The 18,077-nt window shown below is 40.5% G+C and overlaps 1 protein-coding gene across 6 annotated transcripts in view; it reads left to right on the top strand.

The window, feature by feature from the left end:
- The window catches only part of HEATR3 (HEAT repeat containing 3), a 44,269-nt gene extending 27,361 nt beyond the window's left edge, over positions 1 to 16,908 (top strand). For 5 of the 6 annotated variants that reach the window (XM_049863635.1, XM_049863636.1, XM_049863639.1 and 2 more), the window contains 4 exons: positions 1,493 to 1,581; positions 6,451 to 6,594; positions 8,629 to 8,805; positions 14,254 to 16,908. In XM_049863635.1, the coding sequence (XP_049719592.1) occupies positions 1,493 to 1,581; positions 6,451 to 6,594; positions 8,629 to 8,805; positions 14,254 to 14,376 (533 nt within the window). In that variant the 3' untranslated portion in view covers positions 14,377 to 16,908. The remainder of the gene's footprint in view (positions 1 to 1,492; positions 1,582 to 6,450; positions 6,595 to 8,628; positions 8,806 to 14,253) is intronic. The other variant, XM_049863637.1, reaches the window with a different exon arrangement.
- The last annotated feature ends 1,169 nt before the right edge of the window (positions 16,909 to 18,077 follow it).

The raw sequence follows: 18,077 nt of genomic DNA, 5'->3' as shown, positions 1-18,077 counted from the left end.
TCAGAAATTTAGACAGGACACAGTGAAGATGGCTCATCTCTGTTTCACAATGTCCAGGGCAGTAGTTCTCAACTAGAGACAATTTTGCCCCTGAAGAGACACTTGGCAATGTCTAGAGACATTTTTGGTTATCTCAACTGGGTGTTGCTACTGGTACATAGAGGTAGAGGCCTACAACGTACAGGACGTCCACCTACAACAAAGAATTATCTGGTGATTGAGAAACCCTAGACTAGGGCCTCTGCTGGAAGACAGGGGCCAGAGTCATCTGAAGTTGTGGTCACCTGTCTGGCTTTTGTTGTTGGGGCAGCCGGCCAGAACACCACATGTGGCCTGTTCATGTGACCTGGGCTTCCAAGAGCAAGAGAGAGAGAGAAAACACACACACGGGTCAGGTGGAAGTCATGCTGCTGCCTTTTATGAGCTAGCCCTGTCACGTCTGTGGTCTTTTGTTGTTTGAAGAAGTCACAGAGTCGCACCCTGATTCAAGTGGAGGGGATAGACTACATCTTTATGGGAAGTATCAAGGTCCTGGAAGATCATGTAGGACTGTGACCATTTTTTGGAAAATATAATCTGCCCCACAAAGTCGGTCACTTTCCCTTCCCACAAAAGGGGTTAAGGAGCTGACCCACCTGGGTGGCCTTTATCCTCCTGTGTGACTGTGTGAACATAATTGTTTATTGCTGTTTGTGTGGAAAGAAAGAAGGAACAATAAGGAAAGATGAAGACAAGAAGCATGAGTGGGAAGGGGAAGTAGGGTCAGTGACAACCATAGAGACATAGTGGCCTGACCCTGCACAGGCAACAAAGTTCATGTTTAGGCAGTGGGTTTGCTGTGACAAGGACGCACTCTGATCAGTTGAGCCCCATCATGGGTCTGCAGCACCAGGATGGTGGTCTGTGAAAGGCTGAATCAGTCTACAAAAGCTTGTTCAGGTTTATCATGCCTTAAAGTGTGAATCAAATGAAAATCAAACATCTGGAAGTCACCACCTGTCTGTAGAATGCTCCTTTGCTTTAATTATCTCAATTGTGGTCATCTCTCAGTTGCCTGTACGTCCTAAAAGGAGCCCTGGTAGCACAGTGCTTAAGCACATGGCTGTTAACCGAAAGGTCCGTGGTTCAAACCCACCAGCTCCCCTGCAGGAGAAAGATGTGGCCGTCTGCTTCCATATAGAATACAGCCTTGGAAACCCCATGGGGCAGTTCTTCTCTGTCCTAGAAGGTTGCTAGGAGTCAACTGACTCGATGACAACGGGTTTTTTTGGCTTATACATCCTAGGAAAGGACAAAAGTGATAACTTTTTACAGATCAGCCTGTTAGGGTAGTGGCGCAAGAATGTACGCTTAAGTACACTGTTCACAGGGTCTTCAAATCAGAAGTTTTTATTATAATAGCATATTACCATTTCTGTCTACTTTGCTTTCTGGTTGTTCTACAGAATAACTTAGAGAAGGACATATCTTATATTTCATTTTTGTGTTTTAGATTTTGCTAAACATACCGACTTTGCAGAAGCCATAAGTAGCGCCTTGAGGGCCCTTTTGCAAACAATGGCTTCTAAGAACATTTCTCAGGTAAGATTTTTAAATATTTATTTTTATTTCAAGAATAATGCATCATCCTTATAAAAAGAATTTGAGTGCATAAAGTAAAAAGTAAAATATCTTCTTCCCCCTCAACACACACACAGGTTATTTTTTATTGATTGTAGGATCTCTTTCTGTACAACTTTTTGTTTGATGTATATGTTATGAATATAATCTCTGCAGGTTATTTGTCTTTAACATTTCATGACAGGAATTTTCAGACACACCATTCTGACCTCCCATAGCTCTTCAGTTCTCTCTGATAGGTGCCTTACCACCTTTTTTTTTTTTTTTTTTTAACTTTTTATTAAGGAGATTTCCAGACGTTCCTAAAAGTAGAGATAACAGTATAATGAACCCACGTGCATCCAGCATCACGCCTCAACACTGTCACCCTTCTGCTGTTCTTAATTCATTCGTACCCTAATTTTTTTACCTAGAGTATTTTATAGCAAATCCCAGACATCATGTCATTTCCCCCAGCAATACTTTATCATATGCTTCATTGTGTCTCTGACAGAAAACAACTTTAAAAAAATTACAAAAACAACATAACCGCAATACCATTAATCAAAACCCAAAAACTAAGACATTTCTTTGTTATTATTGGATATGCTGTCGAGTTCAACTTTCCCTTAAAAATGTCTTTTTACATTTGGTTTGTTCAAATCAGGATCTAAGCAAGACTCAGACATTGCTTTTGTTTGATATTTTGGTCTCTTAATCGCTTAAACGTATAGCATTTTCCCTCCCCATGTTCCTTCCCCACACCATTTATTCACTCACTTTGTCTTGTAGTTTTTCCACATTCTTGATTTGGCTCATTTATCCTGATGATGTTGTTTAACACGTCCCTCTGCCCTCCATATTTCCTGTAAACTGAGAGGTGGGTCTAGAGGCTTTATTAGGTTCAGGTTCAGATTTTTTGGCCAGAATAAAGCATAGGTGGTACTATATATGTTTTCTATTTTTATGTCACAAATCATATAATGCTGTAAATAGTGATGTTAAGATGAATCAGTTGGTTCACCTAATGGTTTTAGCAACCAGTAGTCCATTATCTCATTAGGGGTTGCAAAGTGGAGATATTCTAATTTTGTCATTCTTTTTGCACTTATTATCTATGCATCTGTAAGTAAAGAATTTTCTCTCGTTAATTATACAGTTTAGGTAAAGCATTGTACAAAACAAGGGTAAGATCAGTCTATTATTTGCCTCCTCCCACCTTTTTTTTCCCGAGAATAACGAGTTGATGCCCTACAACCTGTGAAAGTGGCAGCGAAGTTTTGTTTTTAGTGTCACTGTGAACTCATCATGTTTTTCATATTCGTATTTCATTCTATTAAAGTTCTTTCTGATATAAAAATTGTCCCATCTTTAGACAGGAGGAACCCTTTCACATTGGCTCCTGTATCTCTTTGACATGAATCCAGTCTTTGCTTTTAGGCACAACAAGATGTCCTAGACTCATCTTGTATACTCACTCCTCACTTATCAACATGGTTAGGTTCCAAAGACAGGTCGTTACGGAAAAATTGTGGTAGCCTAGGACTAACCAAGACGGTTCCAGCGTTTCCTCTAGCCTGTCACATTCAGTGCCCAGGAGATGATCTGAAGTCAATGAATTCAGATCACAAAATGTGGGATAAATAACTACGTCATTACGTAACTGCCAAACCACTGAGAATCGTGGCCCAGCAACACTACTGAGTGCAGGTTAAGGTTTCAGTGTGACTGCTTTTGCCTGTAGAGCTGTACAGTCAAATTACTGTGAAAGTTACTTAAAAAAAAAAATTCTTCTCTGTTTAGTTTGTTACCAAGTTCTCTTCGTTTGCTTTATCTTTTTTTTTTTTTTTTTTAGGGATTACTTTTTTGGCTTGCTTTAACTTTTATTTTCTAGTTATATAAAATACACAGTTTCAGAGTTAAAACCAGGAATCAGAATATATTCAGAGAGGCCTGACTTCTGCCCCTCTGCCCCTATTCTTTCCTTCCACTGTTGGTAATCATCCTGGTAATAATTTTTGATTTATCATTGTTCTTTTATTAAATATGTAAGCAAATATGTATTCGTATTTCATCCCTTTTCATAAAAGCAGCATTTCTGCACATTGCTCTCTTTTCCCCCTAAGCGGCTATGTCATGGTAGTATACAGAGATCTTTCTCGTTTCTGTTTTTATAACGTAATACTCCACAGTGTAGATACTTCGTGGTTTATCCAACCTGTCTGCCTGGTACTGGTGAACACTTGAGTTGTTGCCAGTCTTTTGCTATAACAAATAGAACCGTGATGAATAACTGTTTTTGTACATGTTATTTTGTATTTTTCCGTTGTGTCTTTGGGATAGATTCCTAGAAGTGAGCTTGGTGGGCCAAAGAACAGATGCGTTTGTAGTTTGCTGGGCATTGCTGCGCTGCCCCCTGTAGGGTGGCAGCATGTAGCATCCTGACCGCAATGTATGTGAGCGCCTGTTTTGCCATAGGCTTAACATTGTGGTATCAAACTGTTGGATTTTTGTCAGTTTGACAGGTGAGAAGATGTATCTCAATTTTAATCTATACTTGTTGAGAGGAGGTTGAACAGCTTTTCACATGTTTTAAATGCCTTTTCATTTTGGTGTCTGTGACTTCCCTTTCATTTAACCATTTTTCTATTGGGTTGGTGGTCTTTTTCTTCTGTGTATGTAAGGGCAAATTCTAGGACCTCACCCTAGATCTACCGAAGCAAAAACTTTTGTGAAAAACCAAACAATCTGTATTCTAATAAGCTCACCAGGTGATTCTGATGTCTGCTGAAATGAGAACCACTTTCTCAGTCATTCTCTCCGCTTCCTTTCCACAGTCTTCCTGTTTTGATTAATGTGTCATTAGGTCGTACCACCCATTTCTTCTCCTGGTTACAGTAATCTGCCATCCCCTGGGACATTCCTCTTCGCTTCAAGATTTCTGCCAGCAATTCCCTGTCACTCCTAAATAGTCATAATCATAATTTTAGGTGACTTTGGTATCCACGTAGATGAGCTTCCAGTACCCTGGCTTTTCAGTTCTTGGACCTCTTCTTCATCAGTGGGCTTGTCTTCCATCCCTCCTTAGCCATGCATTCCATGGTGGTACCTTCAGACACAGTGCTTCCCCAACTTGACCTTGTTCCAGTTTAATGGGAACACCTGTGGTGTTTTTCTGTTAAGTACAATGTATGCTGTTGGCTTCTAGCACCTGTACCTGTTGCTGCTGAGTCAGCTCTGACTCATAGCAGCCCTATAAACCAAAAAAACCAAACCCAGTGCCGTTGAGTTGATTCCGACTCATAGCGACCCTATAGGACAGAGTAGAACTGCCCCATAGAGTTTCCAAGGAGCGCCTGGCGGATTTGAACTGCCGACCTTTTTTGGTTAGCAGCCGTGGCACTTAACCACTACGCCACCAGGGTTTAGCAGCTCTTTATAGGACAGGGTCAAACTGCCCCATAGGGTTTCTGAGGCCCTAAATCTTTATAGAAGCAGACTGCCACATCTTTTTTTCCGAGGAGCAGCTGGTGGGTTCAAACCACTGACCTTTAGATTAGCAGCTGAGTGCTTAACCACTGTGCCATCAGGGCTAGTAGATCCTCTTTATTTAAAAAAAAAAAATTGTTTCTTCATGTATTTGAGAATTTATTATTTTTTTTGTGGACATGACTTCTGACGCTCAGTTTCTATCAAGTGGGAATGGTGATAATGCTTGGCCTGCCAGGTAGCTGTTGAGAGGATCAGAAAACCCTAACTGTAGGACCAGTAGGAATGTGTTCTATATTCTATAAGGTATTTTTGATGAATTGCCATGGTATGCAGGCAGTGACTTCCTGGGTCAGTCTGGTATTTAAAGAAATTAACTGTAGGCTCATGCTCATTTAATGGGAAATGATTCGTGTATATATATATATATATTTATTGTGCTTTAAGTGAAAGTTTACAGCTCAAGTTAGTTTCTCATACAAAAATTTATACACATATTTTTATGTGACCCTAATTGCCCCTATGTCACCACACTCCACCTTTCCACCCCGGATTTCCTGTGTCCATTCAACCAACTCCTGTCCCTTTCTGCCTTCTCATCTTGCCTCCGGGCATCATTCATATATTAAGGTAATAATTTTTAATTTCCCAGGTTGACTATGTATTGGACATGAGATGGAATTTTAGAGTTAGAAGGATACCCTCATTCTAATACTTTACAAGGAAAGGAAACAAAGGGGTAGATTTGCAAACCACTTGGGCAACCTGGGGACCTTACCTTGTATACCCCTTGCCATCAAGTCAATTCTGACTCATAGTGACCCTATAGGACAGAGTAGAACTGTTCCATAGGGTTTCCAAGGAGCAGCTGGTGGATTCGAACTGCCGACCCTTTGGTTAGCAGCTGGATGCTTTGGTTAAGCTGAAAGCCTAGCCACTACAGCACCAAGGCTCCGTTACCTTGTATAGAGTCAGCTAATTTTTATTAAAGCTACATGATACTATTTACATTTCTCCAAACCTTCTTTTATGATTAGTATTAAAGCAAGAAATTAGACTCTCTTTAGTCTGTGTACATCTGGAATGAAAGCAAGTCGTCTTCAAATGAAACTAGTAGGAACTGAAGTTCCTGTGTAGGCTTGCAGCTCCGATATAGTAGATGGTGGCAGTGACATGATCAGGCCTCAGTTTCATTTGGAAGACACAGCTAGAGTTGTACTTGGGAGCGATGAGAATGTGTAATATCTGCTAGGAGTTTGTCACTATTAGAAGCTACAGCCTAAGAAGAGAGTTTTGTCAATCCTGTTTTCACATGCTGTTCGAATTGTTTAACACTGTAAATGCTTTCTTTTCTTTCAACAGTGCATGACTCCTGATCAGCTGATGACATTATGCAAAGCAGGCATTTATAACAGTAATACCGGGGTTAGAGTAAATGTCGTTAGTATCTTAGGAATCACTGGCAGCGTCCTAGCCAAAGAAGATGGTACTTTTGAAACCCTTAAGGTAAAACAGTTAGCTTCCAATCATAAAATGTGAAATAATTAGAAATGGGGAAAGAGTAAATGTTGGTGTAGAATTTTTTTTAAAGTCTCTGACGTCATGGAAAGACATCTTTTCCACAGGTTGCTTACGAAGGTACAGTATTATTAGAATATACCCTACAGCTTGATCTAACAACATGTATTAGATAGTCCTTGAAAAGTTAAGTCACATTTTGCCATTTAATCTTACTTCAAAGATACTTTTTCAAAGTAAATTTGCCTTCAGTGAAAGGCCAAATTCAGGATTTTTAAATATGTCTTCTTCCTTTGCTGTTGCTTAAAGTGTATGCATATTTTCCCACGGAGCCACTAGTTTCTCTGCACACTGGGGTAAAGTGCATGTAAACAGCACCACAGTTATTCCCATATCACTTATAAATTTTAAGCAGCAGCCCTGGTGATGCCACTAAACTAAGGCATTCAGTCCCACATCTGCTTTCAGTATTTCGTCTCAGCACAGTTGCTTGGAACTGCACTTTGAGAGGTGCAGTGTCACTGGTAACTCAAAAGAGTAAAATTATCCTTCATTGTGCTGATAATAATTGAAGTGTTGGCTACTAATGGTTTATAAACTGATTTTGTAAAGTACTTCTTACCCTGCTAAGAACTTTATGATTATGACCTAATTTTTTAAAATTGTTTTTACTGTTTCTTACTATACGTAAGAAAACATTTGCCAATTCAACAATTTTTACGTGTATAATTCAGTGACATCGTTTACATTCTTCATGTTGTGCAGCCATTATTACCGCACCGTTCTGCATTATTCCACCATTGTTAACAGAGCTCAGTGCAGCCTGAGCAGTCGCATCCCTCACCCCCTCACGTCCTCCCCAGTAACCACTAATAAATTTTGGTTTCTGTATGTTTGCCTGTTTTATATAAATGGGATCATTTGTCCTTTTGTGACTGTCTTATTTCACCCAGCATGATGTTTTCAAGGTCCATCCATGATGTGGCATGTATCAGGACTTTATTTCTCCCTCTGGCTGAGTAATATCCGTTGTATGCATGTATAGCATTTTGTTTATCTATTATCTGTTGATGGAGGTGGCCAAATCTAAGAACTTTTTTTTTTAAATGATACATGCATATAGAAAAAATTTAGGAACGTGCAAAAGGATATGTAGTGAAAAGGTTCATCTCTACTTTAAATTCCCTGGCGCCCACTTAACCCAGGAGAGGCAGCCAGTGTTAACCACTTTCTTCTGTATCATTCTAAGGGTAGGATATATATATAGATAGAAACAAGTAGGTAAGAGAATCTGGCTAGGTGGCTATGAATGTGTACACATCCGTAAATGAATTCATCTATATATAATTCATCTTCACCCCTTAAGGCTATAATTTTCAAGGTCCATTTTAGAGGAGCGGCAAGTGTTTCTCAGGCATAATATTAGAAGATTTTTGCAGTGTTTTCATTATTCAGTTTCCCAAACATGAAGAAAAGTAGAGAGAAATTGCAGTGAATTTTGTGTACCCATCAAGTAGATTTAACAGTTTTTTAATGTTCCGCCATATATACTTCATGTAGATTCTTTGCTGGGTACTTTAAAGCCCATTAAAGATATGATATTTTGCCTCTATTGGTTCAGTATATATTTCTAAAAATGGACAGTTCTTACATAACTGCGTTGATCACACCTTAAACCCCAGTGCACCTTACGTAACAGTAATTTCATAATTGATGTCTGCCACCCAGTCCATATTCAAATTTTTCCAAGCAAAATGAGATTGTATTGAATTTTTTTTCATTTTTTTGTAATTAGAGCATTTTTCATGTAGTTTTAAAAGTAGAGTTTTTTTTTTTTTTTTTTTGCTGTTTTTATAGATGGGATTTCTATGCATTTTGACACCATGGGGAAAGCTTTCTGAGGGAGGTAGAAGGGAGAATTTAATGATTTACAAAACAGTCTTTCATACATCATTTAAAGTGCTAACTTTGAAGACTCACCTTAGAATATCAGACTGTAACGACGTGTGTTGTTGTCTCCAGACCATTGGGTGCTTTCTGCTTGAGGTCGCCACCAAAGATTGCTCCCTTGTAGTAGCAGGAGAAGCTCTGGATGCCCTCTTTGATGTTTTTGCAGATGGTAAAGAAGCTGAAAAAGCTTCGGTTCAAATTAAATTGTTATCTGCTCTGAAAGAATTCCAGCCAGTCTTCAAAATGAAGGTATGTAGCCGTTTTATTGAGAAAAGCAGGTCTAACATTCTGTGGCAATGAGGGTGTACGTGGCTGCCATCCTGCAGTTCAGTGGCTTGTGCGTAATGAATCTCTGCAAATCTCAGGGATTTATATAGCACCTCATCCCCAGCGCTGTGTAAAATCCTTGTTGACTGACTTATAGCTCCGTCAGTGTTCCTGTTGAGTCATTGTAACTTGAGGCCGGGATGGTATCTGACAAGTTCTCCTTTCCTTTAACAGTTCGGTAATGTTAGCAGTACTTCATGTATATAATTACTAGGGTCTGTAGCTTACAAAGCACGTTCACATTCTGTAAAATGGGACTAGTATCAGTAGTAACATCCGAACCTGTCGGACTTCAGGGAGGGTAATGCAAATCAAGATCAGCCCAAAGCTGATCCCTATAAGGTGAAGGTCAGTTACACCTCCACTCTCCAACCTTTTTATCAATTCTGACATCAGCTGTCCCTCCCACGGCACTCTCGCCTTCTCTTTTGTGTTCAGTAATCCATCGCAATGGTCACACACAACTCAGGGACCGTACTTACACTTAAGTGGTTTATTAAGGAACAGGGTATAACCTGGGATCAGGATCGTCAGGCTGCAACTCAGGATCAGGAAGCACGGAGGGTAAGTCTCCCTTCTTCAGTGCAGGACAGCTCTGTTCAGCTCCTCTTGGCAGGACAGGCTCCTCTCGGCCCCCCTGAGGACAGGCTCCTCTCGGCCCCCCTGAGGACAGGCTCCTCTCGGCCCCCCTGAGGACAGGCACCTCTCGGCCCCCCTGAGGACAGGCTCCTCTCGGCCCCCCTGAGGACAGGCCTCCTCTCGGCCCCTCTGAGGATAGGCTCTTCTCGGCCCCCCTGAGGACAGGCACCTCTCGGCCCCCCTGAGGACAGGCTCCTCTCGGCCCCCCTGAGGACAGGCTCTTCTCGGCCCCCCTGAGGACAGGCCTCCTCTCGGCCCCTCTGAGGACAGGCTCCTCTCGGCCCCCCTGAGGACAGGCACCTCTCGGCCCCCCTGAGGACAGGCACCTCTCGGCCCCCCTGAGGACAGGCACCTCTCGGCCCCCCTGAGGACAGGCACCTCTCGGCCCCCCTGAGGACAGGCTCCTCTCGGCCCCCCTGAGGACAGGCTCCTCTCGGCCCCCTCAGAAGCAGGTCCTCTTGGCCCAGCCATCTGTCACCACCAACTGCTGATGGGCTCCTTCTGGGTCTTTTGCCACCCTCAGTGCTACAGCCCTTTCTTGACCTGTGTTACAGCTCTTTCAGGAGGTTTCTCGCCACCTCCCTCTCTTCTTCTTCCTGCTGCTTTTTTTCCTCCTTCTTTTCTATCTGGAAAAACGTCTGCGGGCCTGTCTGCTTAAATATACAAACCCGTTGCCAATCTCAAGGTGTGATGCTCCACCACGGGCACAAACTGAACTGACCCGTCCCCTCTCAGTAGACCACAGGTGCTTCATTTGCATAGTATGCTACAACTCACCTCATTTGCATAGTCTATTGACCAATCCCTGCAAGTTACATAGCAATCACAGGGCAGGCTGTAGCCCAGAACCAGACAAAAAGTATCAAAACCAGGTTGTTCACAGCTTACCCAGGAAATGTCAAACAACCTAGCAAAAGTAACAGACCCTCTGGAGTAGAAAACTAGGGCAGAGATAACTCCTCACAGTTTAGAGGAAAAAATCTCTCAAACTTTTTTCTTTTTTCCCAAAGAATGAAAGCAAAAGGCCACATAAAACAGCTCATTTCACTACAAGTATGATAAAAAAATTTTTTTCATGTAATACATTATAGGCCAATTTCATTGTCAGGGATAATTCCTTTTGTTGCCCTGAAAACAAGACAACTCCAGACCGCTCTGAATTAGAGTATGCACCTTCCTTCATTGTTGTTGTTGCTAGGTGCCATCAAGTCGCTTCCAACTCATGCAACCGTGTGTACCACAGAATTGTGTACCACAGAATGCCCGGTCCTGCGCCATCCTCACAGTCGTTATGCTTGAGCCCGTTGTGGCAGCCGCCGTGTCAGTCCATCTCATTGGGGGTCTTCCTCTTTTCCGCTGACCCTGTACTTTACCAAGCATCATGTCCTTCTCCAGGGGCTGATCCTTCCTGACAACATGTCCAAAGCATGTAAGACACAGCCTCACCATCCTTGCTTCTAAGGAGCATTCTGGTTATATTTCTTCCAAGAGATTTGTGCTTTTTTTTGACAGTCGATGGTATATTCAATATCCTTCGCCAGCACCACAATTCAAAGGCATCAGTTCTTCTTCCTTCTCCCTTACTCATTGTCCAGCTTTCATATGCATACAATGCGATTGAAAATACTGTTGCTTGGGTCAGGTGCACCTTAGTCTTCAAGGTGACATCTTTGTTTTTCAACACTTTAAAGAGGCCCTTTGCAGCAGATTTACCCAATGCAATACGTCGTCTCATTTCTTGACTGCTGCTTCTATGGGTGTTGATTGTGGATCCAAGTAAAATGAAATCCTTGACAAAGTCAGGCTTCTCTCCATTTATCATGATGTGGCTTATTGGTCCATTTGTGAGGATTTTTGTTTTCTTTATGTTGAGGTGTAATTCATACTGAAGGCTGTGGTCTTTGATCTTCATTAGTAAGTGCTTCAAGTCCTCTTCACTTTAAGCAAGCAAGGCTGTGTCATCTGCATAACACAGGTTGTTAATGAGTCTTCCTCCAATCCTGGTGCCCTGTTCTTCTTCATAGTCCAGCTTCTTGGATTATTTATTTGCTCAGCATACAGGTAGAATAAATATGGTGAAAGGATACAACCATGACACACACCTTTTCCTGACTTTTTAAACCACTCAGTATCCCCTTGTTCTGTCTGAACAACTGCCTCTTGATCTGTGTACAGGTTCCTCATGAGCACAATTAAGTGTACTGGAATTCCCATTGTTCTAAATGTCCTTAATTTGTTGTGTTCCACACAGTTGAATGCCTTGCATGGTCAGTAAAACACAGGTAAACATCCTTGTGGTATTCTCTGCTTTTAGCCAAGATCCATCTGACATCAGCAATGATATCCCTGGTTCCACATCCTCTTCTGTATCTGGCCTGAATTTCTGGCAGTTACCTGTCGATACATTGCTGCAGCCACTTTTGAATGATCTTCAGCAAAATTTTGCTCACATATGGTATTAATGATATTGTTTGATAATTGCTGCATTCAGTTGGATCACCTTTCTTGAGAATAGGCATAAATATGGATCTCTTCCAGTTGGTTGGCCAAGTAGCTGTCTTCCAAATTTCTTGGCATAGATGAGTGAGCACTTCCAGTGCTGTATCCATTTGTTGAAACATCTCAATTGATATTCCATCAATTCCTGGAGCTTTGTTTTTTGCCAGTGCCTTCAATGCAGCTTGGACTTCTTCCTTCAGTACCATCGGTTCCTGGTCATGTGCTACCTCTTGAAATGGTTGAACATCATCTAATTCTTTTGGTATAATGACTCCATGTATTCCTTCCATCTTCTTTTGTTGCTTCCTGCGTAGCTTAATATTTTCCCCATGGAGTTCTCAGTGTTGCAACTGGAGGCTTGAATTTTTTCTTCAGTTCTTTCAGCTTGAGAAACGCCAAGCGTGTTCTTCCCTTTTGGTTTTCTATCTCTGGCTCTCTGCGCATGTTATTATAATACTTCCTCTTCTCCAGCCGCCCTTTGAAATCTTCTGTTCATTTCTTTTGCTTCGTCATTTCCTCCTTTTGGTTTAGCTGCTCGGTGTTCCAGAGCAAGTTTCAGAGCCTCCTTTGACATTCATCTTGGTCTTTGCTTTCTTTCCTGTATTTTCAATGACCTCTTCCTTCATGTATGATGTCCTTGATGTCATTCCACAACTTGCCTGATCTTCGGTCATTAGTGTTCAACATGTCAAGTGTATTCTTAAGATGATCTCTAAATTCAAGTGGAATACACTCAAGGTCATATTTTGGCTCTCGTGGACTTGCTCTAATTTTCTTCAGTTTCAGCTTGAACTTGCACATGACCAGTTAATGTATTTCTTTTGTCTGGCAAGCTCCTAACACAGAATTCAATATGCATGAGTTTTTAGGTGAATACAATTATATTTCTAGAAACTTGAGCTTTTTGAAAAAAGTTTAAGGCATTTTTAAAAAATAGGCTTCTTTTTCAGAAGAAAAGTAGCCACATAGGTAGTGCACGTTCTTTGTCTTCCTTACGTCTAAAATCCGTGTTGGTTTAAGAACGTAATTATTGGTTTTCTTTTAACATTTTCATGTTTTAGCATGTTACATTTAAAATTTTAGTAATAGTGGAACTGTCTGTCGAGCTACGTTTCACCAGGAGATGACTTAATCCTTAAAGAAAAAGGTCAACCAAACCAACTTAATCATGCTTTGTTCAAGCTTGGAGTTTTTTATAAAATGTATAAAGTGCATATACAATGAATAAAATTTTATATGTATAAAATGTATGCAGTGAAGGAACAGTTGCAATAAAGGCTGTGCAGTATGTTTTTTTCTTTTTAAAATTTTATTTTGGTGAAAGTATACGCAGCCGAAGATTCACCATTTCAGCACTTCCTACGTGTATAATTCAGTGACCTTGGTTACACTCTTCCAGTTGTGTCACCATTCTTCTATCCTTTTACAAGTTTTCCACCACTGACATTTTAAACTTACTGCCGCCTGAGCTTCCCATCCAGCCTTTCAAATTAACTATTGTCAATTTGATCTCATACAGATAGTTCTCTAAAAGAGCACAATTCCCAAAGCACGTGTACTTTACTAACCTGGAGAAGCTATTGTTCAGCATATGTTTTAACCCAGAACGCATTTAAACACAATTCAGGGCATTTTACTGACTTAACTTCTCTAGACCAGTGGTTTTTCAGCGAACCCTGGACCTGCAGCAGCAGCATCACCCGGTAACCGTTAGAAATGCTGATTCTCAGGCCGACCTCAGAAACCCACCAGTTTGTTTTTTAACAAGCGTTCCAGATGATATCGTTGTACACTGAAGTTTTAAAACCACTGCTGTAGACTAGAGGAGAGTATGTACTGAAACTGGATGCCATTAATAGAATTGTGCAGATATCCACTGTTCTGTTTTTGTGGCAGTGAGACTGAGTTCAAGCTATATTGTAGTCTGTTTGCTGGTAACTGTTCAGTTTGAAGTTATAATTTTTTTATTGAGATATAATTAATGTACCGTAAAATTCACCTTTTTAAAGTATACAGTTTAATCATTTTTGTAGATATTTTAAAGGTACATACTTTTAATTTTTCTTTATGGCTCATGTACTTTGTTCCATTTACCTTAGAAATGAAAATCTTTCACCAGATCCTGGCAGCTGTCTTGCTCAGAAGATGGTCAAGTGTACCCTAAATTAACACTTCCTTTATTTAAATGGATTAATAATATATACCAAATCTCACGTTTTGCTCTTTCGGCAGATACGAAAAGAAGGGAGAAGTAAGTACAGTCAAGAGCAGCTGTGTGTTCTCGACAATGTGAAAATGAACCTGAGAAGGTTTATCACTTACCAAGAAACTATTGAGAAAAGACTGAGTTCTTGAACCATCAAAGGGGAGACCTGTTTTGCTCTTAAGTGTTCAATGCTAAGAATACTGAAGGGTTTCCATTGACTGTGTGTTTCTGAAAGTACCAGTGTTCTGTACATTAATAGCAATTTCATAAAAACTTCAAAAACCTCTCAAGAACCTTATCTTTTAAGATCTAGGATCTGTGTGGCATTCCCAGCCCTCTCTGATCAATTATGTTTCCAGCATATTTTAATCACTGGAAGCACAAAGAGTGGAAGCAAGGAAGCTCAAGGAATCTCAAGTGGCCTTTAACTAATTCATGAGCGTTGAAAGGGAAGAAGCTTCCGAACAATCATGTTTTCCTTGAATTTTTCGAAGAAAAAAGAAAAAAAAAATCCAAAGTATTGGTTGGATGCTTTTTTAAGTCAGTATCATTTTATATCAGCTGAATCTTGAACTGAAAGATGAAGACAAGCTTTATAAAACCGTTTCTTGGTATGAAGTGTACTGACTGTTTACCTTTTGTGAAGAAGTGAATGAGTTGAATTTGTATTTCACTATACTAGATTATGCTAGTGAGCTTATCATCATCTATACAAAATGAGGAGCCTTGGTTGCTCAGTGGTTAAAGCGCATGGCCGCTAACCAGACGACCAGCAGCTGGAGCCCACCAGCTGCTCCGTGGGAGAAAGATGTGGCAGCCTGTAAAGACCTACAGCCTGGGAAATCCCATAGGGCAGCCCTACTCTGTCTTACAGGGTCATTAGGAGTTGGAATTGACTCGATGGCAGTGAGTTTGGTTTTGGTTTTTTATACAGGATGAACTGATTAATTATTGCTTTTTAGCATCACTCCTTGATTTAATTTAATATGGAACAGGAATTGAGAGATACTTATTTTCTAATAAATAGCTTTTTATTTGAAACTTTGTCTTACAAAGTGTTCTTTAAAATACTAGATAGTCCTGTTCTTGTGTGTTTGCTTACTAGCAGATATGCTTTGAATACATGTGAGACCTTAAAAACAAGGTTTGCAGCAACAGGACTGTGAAGATGCAGTGACAAAGTGACAGCTGCAGCAAGGGGGAGCTTTCAGTGTGAGCCATTGTCTGAGAGGTACCCCTGCCGGCCTGAACAGGAGGGTTGTGGATGGAGAGTTGGAAATTTCACCGCAGTGTTCTCAGTTGCCCTGTTAAAAGGCCAGTACCTAGTATGACTTAACTTTCATTTACTACTTTTACAGCTGCATAAAAGGAGCTAGTAGTGTTACATTTTATCTGAGCTGTAACATATTTTACGGACTCTATGTATGATACACATTATTGGGAATCCAAGATTTGTTCCTAGTTCTCACAGTCACTGAGATTGTTTAAGACCGGGTATTGGTTGTATCATAAGAAATGTCAGATCCAAGATGAATCGTTTTTGAGTCCTGATAAGACATTTTAGGGTAATTGGCTATTAGGCTACACCATTTTGTATTACTAGGCTAGCTGTCATAAATTATTTGACTTCATTTTCTAGGTGGGTCTTGTAAGCATTGATTTTTTTTTTTGCCTGTCAATAATGTTGACTGTTAAACAGTCATGACGACTATTTTTATATGAGTTCAAATTAGGACATAATGCAGCTGAGGCCAAGAAAAACATGAATGTGGCATTTGGAGGGTGTTGCTAACCAGTGAACGATATAGTGGTGGTTTCAGAAATTTCACTGTGGAGACAAGAGCCTTCAGTAAGCCTCGAGGAAAACCAAAATCTGTCATAAACGAAGACCAATGGAAAGAATTATGGAAAGCAAACCCCCAATTATAGTTTGAAGTCTTGCAGCAGACTTGGAGTGTCTCCTATGACTGTTTCCCACCATTTGAGTGCCCTCAGAAAAGTGAAAAAGTTGTACAAATGGGCTCCACATGAAAATCAGAAATTTCAATGTCTAGAGGTGTGCTCAGCCCTGCTAACCTGCAACAAAAATGAGCCTTTCTTGCAACGCATCATTATTTGTGATGACAAATGATACTGTTTGACAATAACAACCTACCTGGGCAATGGTTAGTTGCAGAGCAGTCTCCAAGACATTGTCCAAAACAACCATTGCATCCCAAAAAGGTTATGGTGGTTTGCAAAAGGCATAATCCATTATTCTTTTCTGCAACAAGGAGGGTCAAATAGTGCAAACGCATACTGTCAGGAAATTGATCATATGCATGAAAAACAGATCAAACCAGCAAAGACTGGCCAGCAGAGATGGGCCAGTTCTGCCACGCGACACTGTGTGACCACACTTCTCAAGCCACCCCTCGAAAATCAGGAGTGAGGTTATGAGATTCTGTTGAAACCACCTTACTCACCTGACATCTCCCCAGTGGATTACCACCTTCTCAAACACCTGGAACTCTTCATATGTAATAGAAGATTAGCAGATCAAGAAGCTGTAGTTGAAGCATTTGAGCAGTTTATAGTCTCAAAAGATGAAGAGTTTTTAAGAGAGGGATATATAACATAGCGTTGGCACAAGATAATTGAACATAATGGAGCACATTTTGATTAAATTTGTTTCATCTCAATTTATAATGTTTTTACTTTTCCTTAAAAAAAAATTTCATGTGGTATATCCTAAGATTCCCAATAAAAAGTGATATGTTTTTTGCCATCTAGTCAGTTCTAACTAATGGCAACTCCACATGTGCAGAGTGGAACTGCCCCACTGGGTTTTCAAGGCTGTGACCTTTTGGAAGCACATCACCAGGCCTGTCTTCAGGGTGCCTCTGTGTGGGTTAGAACCACCAACCTTTTGACTGATAATCCAACCTTTGTGTCACCCAGGGACCCATAAGAAGTGATACATGGTCATTAAAATTCCTGTTGCTTCATTGTACTGCTGGATGATGAGTTTGGGATGTGTGTGTGTTTAGTGATGATGGTCTTACCTAAGCAATGACCCAAACTTTTTATAGTATGAATCCTTTGAAAATAATTCTTCCAGTGAAGAAATGTTTCAGAGCCACTAAAAAATGTATTTATACAATATAATTATTTTCGAGGAGGAAAACATCTCCAATTCTGTTACTTGTTTCCCATGCTTTCCAACCTATAAACATTGTGCAGGATATTTAGCACAGGACCTAGTACATAGTTGTTAGGTGCTGTCCAGCCAGTTCCAACTCATAGCAACCCCATGTACAACAGAACGAAACACTACCGAGTCCTGCATCATCCTCACAATCGTTATGTTTGAGCCCATTGGTGCAGTCGCTGTATCAGTCCATCTCATTGAGGGTCTTCATCTTTTTCGCTGACCCTCTACCAGACAATATCCTTTTCCAGGTACTCGTCCCTCCTGATAACATGTCCAAAGTACGTGAGATGAATTTTTGCAAACCTTGTTTCTAAGGAGCATCCTGACTGTAATTCCAAGACATATTTGTTCATTCTTCCGGCAGTCCATGGTATGTTCAATATTCTTCACCAACACCATAATTCAAAACCATCAATTCTTCGGTCTTTCTTACTCATTGTCCAGCTTTCATATGCATGTGAGGCGATTGAAAATATGACTTGGTCAGGCACACCTTAGTCCTCAAGGTGACATCTTTGCTTTTGAACACTTTAAAGAGCTCTTTTGCAGCAGATTTGCCCAATGCAATGTCTTGTCTGATTTCTTGACTGGGTGTTGATTGTGGATCCACATAAAATGGAACTTCAATATTTTCTGTTTATCATGATGTTGCTTATT

The sequence above is a fragment of the Elephas maximus genome, chromosome 21 (genome assembly GCF_024166365.1).
Source record: "Elephas maximus indicus isolate mEleMax1 chromosome 21, mEleMax1 primary haplotype, whole genome shotgun sequence".
Classification (NCBI taxonomy): domain Eukaryota; kingdom Metazoa; phylum Chordata; class Mammalia; order Proboscidea; family Elephantidae; genus Elephas; species Elephas maximus.
This window is presented reverse-complemented; position numbering and strand designations above follow the sequence as displayed.